This window comes from Diadema setosum, chromosome 7, assembly GCF_964275005.1.
Source record: "Diadema setosum chromosome 7, eeDiaSeto1, whole genome shotgun sequence".
NCBI classification, from domain to species: Eukaryota; Metazoa; Echinodermata; class Echinoidea; order Diadematoida; family Diadematidae; genus Diadema; species Diadema setosum.
The window spans coordinates 39876730-39879560 of record NC_092691.1 but is presented as its reverse complement, the minus strand read 5'-3'; the positions used below and the strand labels follow the sequence as shown (position 1 = coordinate 39879560).

Sequence of the window (2831 nt, the reverse complement as noted above, 5' to 3'; positions counted from 1 at the left end):
CCATTGCTCTCTCCATTTTTGTCTTCTATCTCTTCTTCTCTTTATCTCTTGATAAACACTTGGAAGTTCCTGCTTCCTCAATTCTTTCAAAAACATCAAAATCGATGTCTTCGACTGAAAATTAAAGGTTTTCCCACTCAATTTCATCAGATTTGCATTCGACTTCATGAATAGGAGTTCAAGTTCAAACGATTTTCGTAAACACTCTGCTCTTGTGGTTCATTTTCATTTGTTGAGCATTTAGTTTCGTTTCATATCATTCTTTTTAAAGTCTATTTCATTCACTTTAGAGATGAATTCATTCTATTAAATTATCTAAGGGAAGTTGTCATTCAATTTCGCGCTACCTAGATATAGACGTTGAATTTCGTCCCAATACTGATTTCAATTTCATTAATACACAAATACCTTCTTTGAACGTTCGAATTCAGTCAACATAAACAAATTCTGTAGTTTTATGCAATTCTCGCCGATTTCCTTCATGTTTAATTCCCCCTTTTTACTGCTTGTAATTACAAAATTTCATGTTTATAATACAAAGCTAAAATTCAAAAAGTTTAATTCAATCATATCTTCATGTTTTTCTTTCTCATTCTTCTTCCAGTTACACTTCATTTGATAATAATATGGATGTATGGTTATAACTAACACAAAATGGCCATAACTCATAACTTTTTGCATCTGAACACCCATTTTAACATTTTGGACCCCACCTCTTGGCAGCTTGAACCCTGCCCGTGTATTTCTCTCGAAATTGAATGATCGCGTCGTTAAACCGAATGCAACTCTGACAAAATTGAACGGGAAAACTTATATCACATCAGTGATTATTATGACAATCTCACGATTGCTGAAGTCATTATACTACTAAATCTATTCAAAAATAACCAAGTAGAATTCTATATACAAAATATGTCTACACTACACAGAATAGTCTTTAACACTGACGGGGAAAGTGTCGTTGCGTGAGTGTGTGAGCTGTTGGTTTTTTTTTTGACATTTAACACAATATTATGCCAAAGTGATATCAAATAAATGTATGTATTCTGATAAATGCATATTCTGGTGATCGTGACCATGGTGACATATAATGATAAAAGCACTTAAACCTAACTCTGATATTGTCCCGCAATATACGCACCTCAGAACACTCTCTGATGTTAACATGATAAGCCATTATTCTTACATGTATATAAGCATACTATTAAAGTAAAATAACCACATAAAAAAGGTGCTACTGGTAGTATCAAGTGTACGTAAACACTGTCGTTAACCTTACTGTTGTTTCTTACTGTTGTTGCGTCGGTCAATGTATAAGCAGCACGCTGGATGATACATTGGGTTTCAGATACATTATCATCTCATTAGATCCTGTCATAGCTGTGGTTACTCATCTCGATGAAGGATTGACTCATTGCAATGATCCACATCGACTTATTCACAACAATGTTTCTCTTTCTAGTATCCAGTTCATTTTGGGTTCTAACGAGTAGAAGCTGTTTCGTTCTTGGAGGTGCGCAGGTTGGTGTTTGACCGCTGCTTCTCCAGACCTGTGGATCTGAGGATGAACTTGAGGAGGCTGGTGGGTTCTGGAATCTCGTCGTACTCAAAGTGCACCATGTAGTGGAAGACCATCTTAAAGTGGGGATGCTTGAAGCTGTAGATGAGGGGGTTAACGCACGAGTTGGCCATGAGCAGGACGCCAGCATACACGTCAGCAACGCTCTTGATGGGAATGGTGAGAGTGATCGGATAAGGGAGGATGCACACAAAGAAGGCGCACACCACGTAAAACAAATTCTTGGTGATCTGAATCTCGCGCTTGTTGGCCTTTCTTTCCTTCGTGTCCAGGGTCGAGTTGTGTCCTTTCTCTTTAACAATTCGAGAGCCGGAGGATCCAGTGTTGTACACCACCTTCAGACGGATGTTATGGCGCCTGACGTGGACGTAGATTGTCGAGTAGCAGACGATTATGACTATGAAGGCCACAAGAAATGTGGCAGCCACGATGTAGTCGTTGATGTAGTAGAGTGGATGTGTATCGTCCCAGAGACACACCTTGTAAGGATGGGAGTATCCGAGGCGACCGATGCCAAGAGACGGAGGCAAGGCGAACGCCATGATCGGGTAGAGCCAAGCGAAGAAGACCATCATGCCCAGCTTGATCGGTGTGTACAGCTGGCGATAATGCGTGCGCGGATTCTTAATCAAATAGGCGCGGTTGAAGGCAATGAGCGCCAGGTTGACGACGGTAGCGCCCAGACACACCATGGTGATCCCACCCGACAGCGTGCAGATACTGTACGACATCGGCCAGCCAGTTCGGCTGAGCATAGACACAGAGTTGAAGGGGAGAAAAAGACAGTTTAGGAAGTCGACGCAGGCGGTGTTGAAGACGAAGGCGTTGGTAGCCGTCTGAAGTTTGCGGGAGAGGTTGACGGCGATGATGACGAGGAGATTTCCTGCCAGGCCGAGGAGCGAGATCGTGATGAACAGGATAGCAATGAAGACCCGCTGTCCGTAGTCGGTGAATTCCCACTCCGTCATGTTCGTTGGAATGGGCGGTATGTTTGACATGTCGCCGTCTGTTGTGGCATTAGACATGGCCGGTCGTCGAGTAAACCAATTCAATACTCTCCAGGATTATACCTGTAGGGACGAGGTTACAAATCAGGATACCGTTATGCCCAAATTTCATTAAAATAACGATGTCTATCATGTCTGCTATCATCATGAGCATTTTATTGAATTACATATCTTTGATATCATACCTTGTAAGGTACAAATATTAAACCGTGCAGGGTAGTGCCACGGAAAATGAAGCGCTTTTT

The 2831-nt window shown here is 41.7% G+C and overlaps 1 protein-coding gene across 1 annotated transcript; it reads right to left on the bottom strand.

The window, feature by feature from the left end:
- Positions 1-1482: 1482 nt before the first annotated feature.
- Positions 1483-2604, bottom strand: LOC140230883 (histamine H2 receptor-like). Its single transcript, XM_072311027.1, has one exon. The coding sequence runs from the start codon at positions 2602-2604 to the stop codon at positions 1483-1485; it is 1122 nt and encodes a 373-aa protein (XP_072167128.1).
- Between the last annotated feature and the right edge of the window lie 227 nt (positions 2605-2831).

Excerpts from the sequence above, each read along its gene's own strand:
- LOC140230883 (XM_072311027.1), bottom strand. The coding sequence starts at position 2,604 with ATGTCTAATGCCACAACAGACGGCGACATGTCAAACATACCGCCCATT.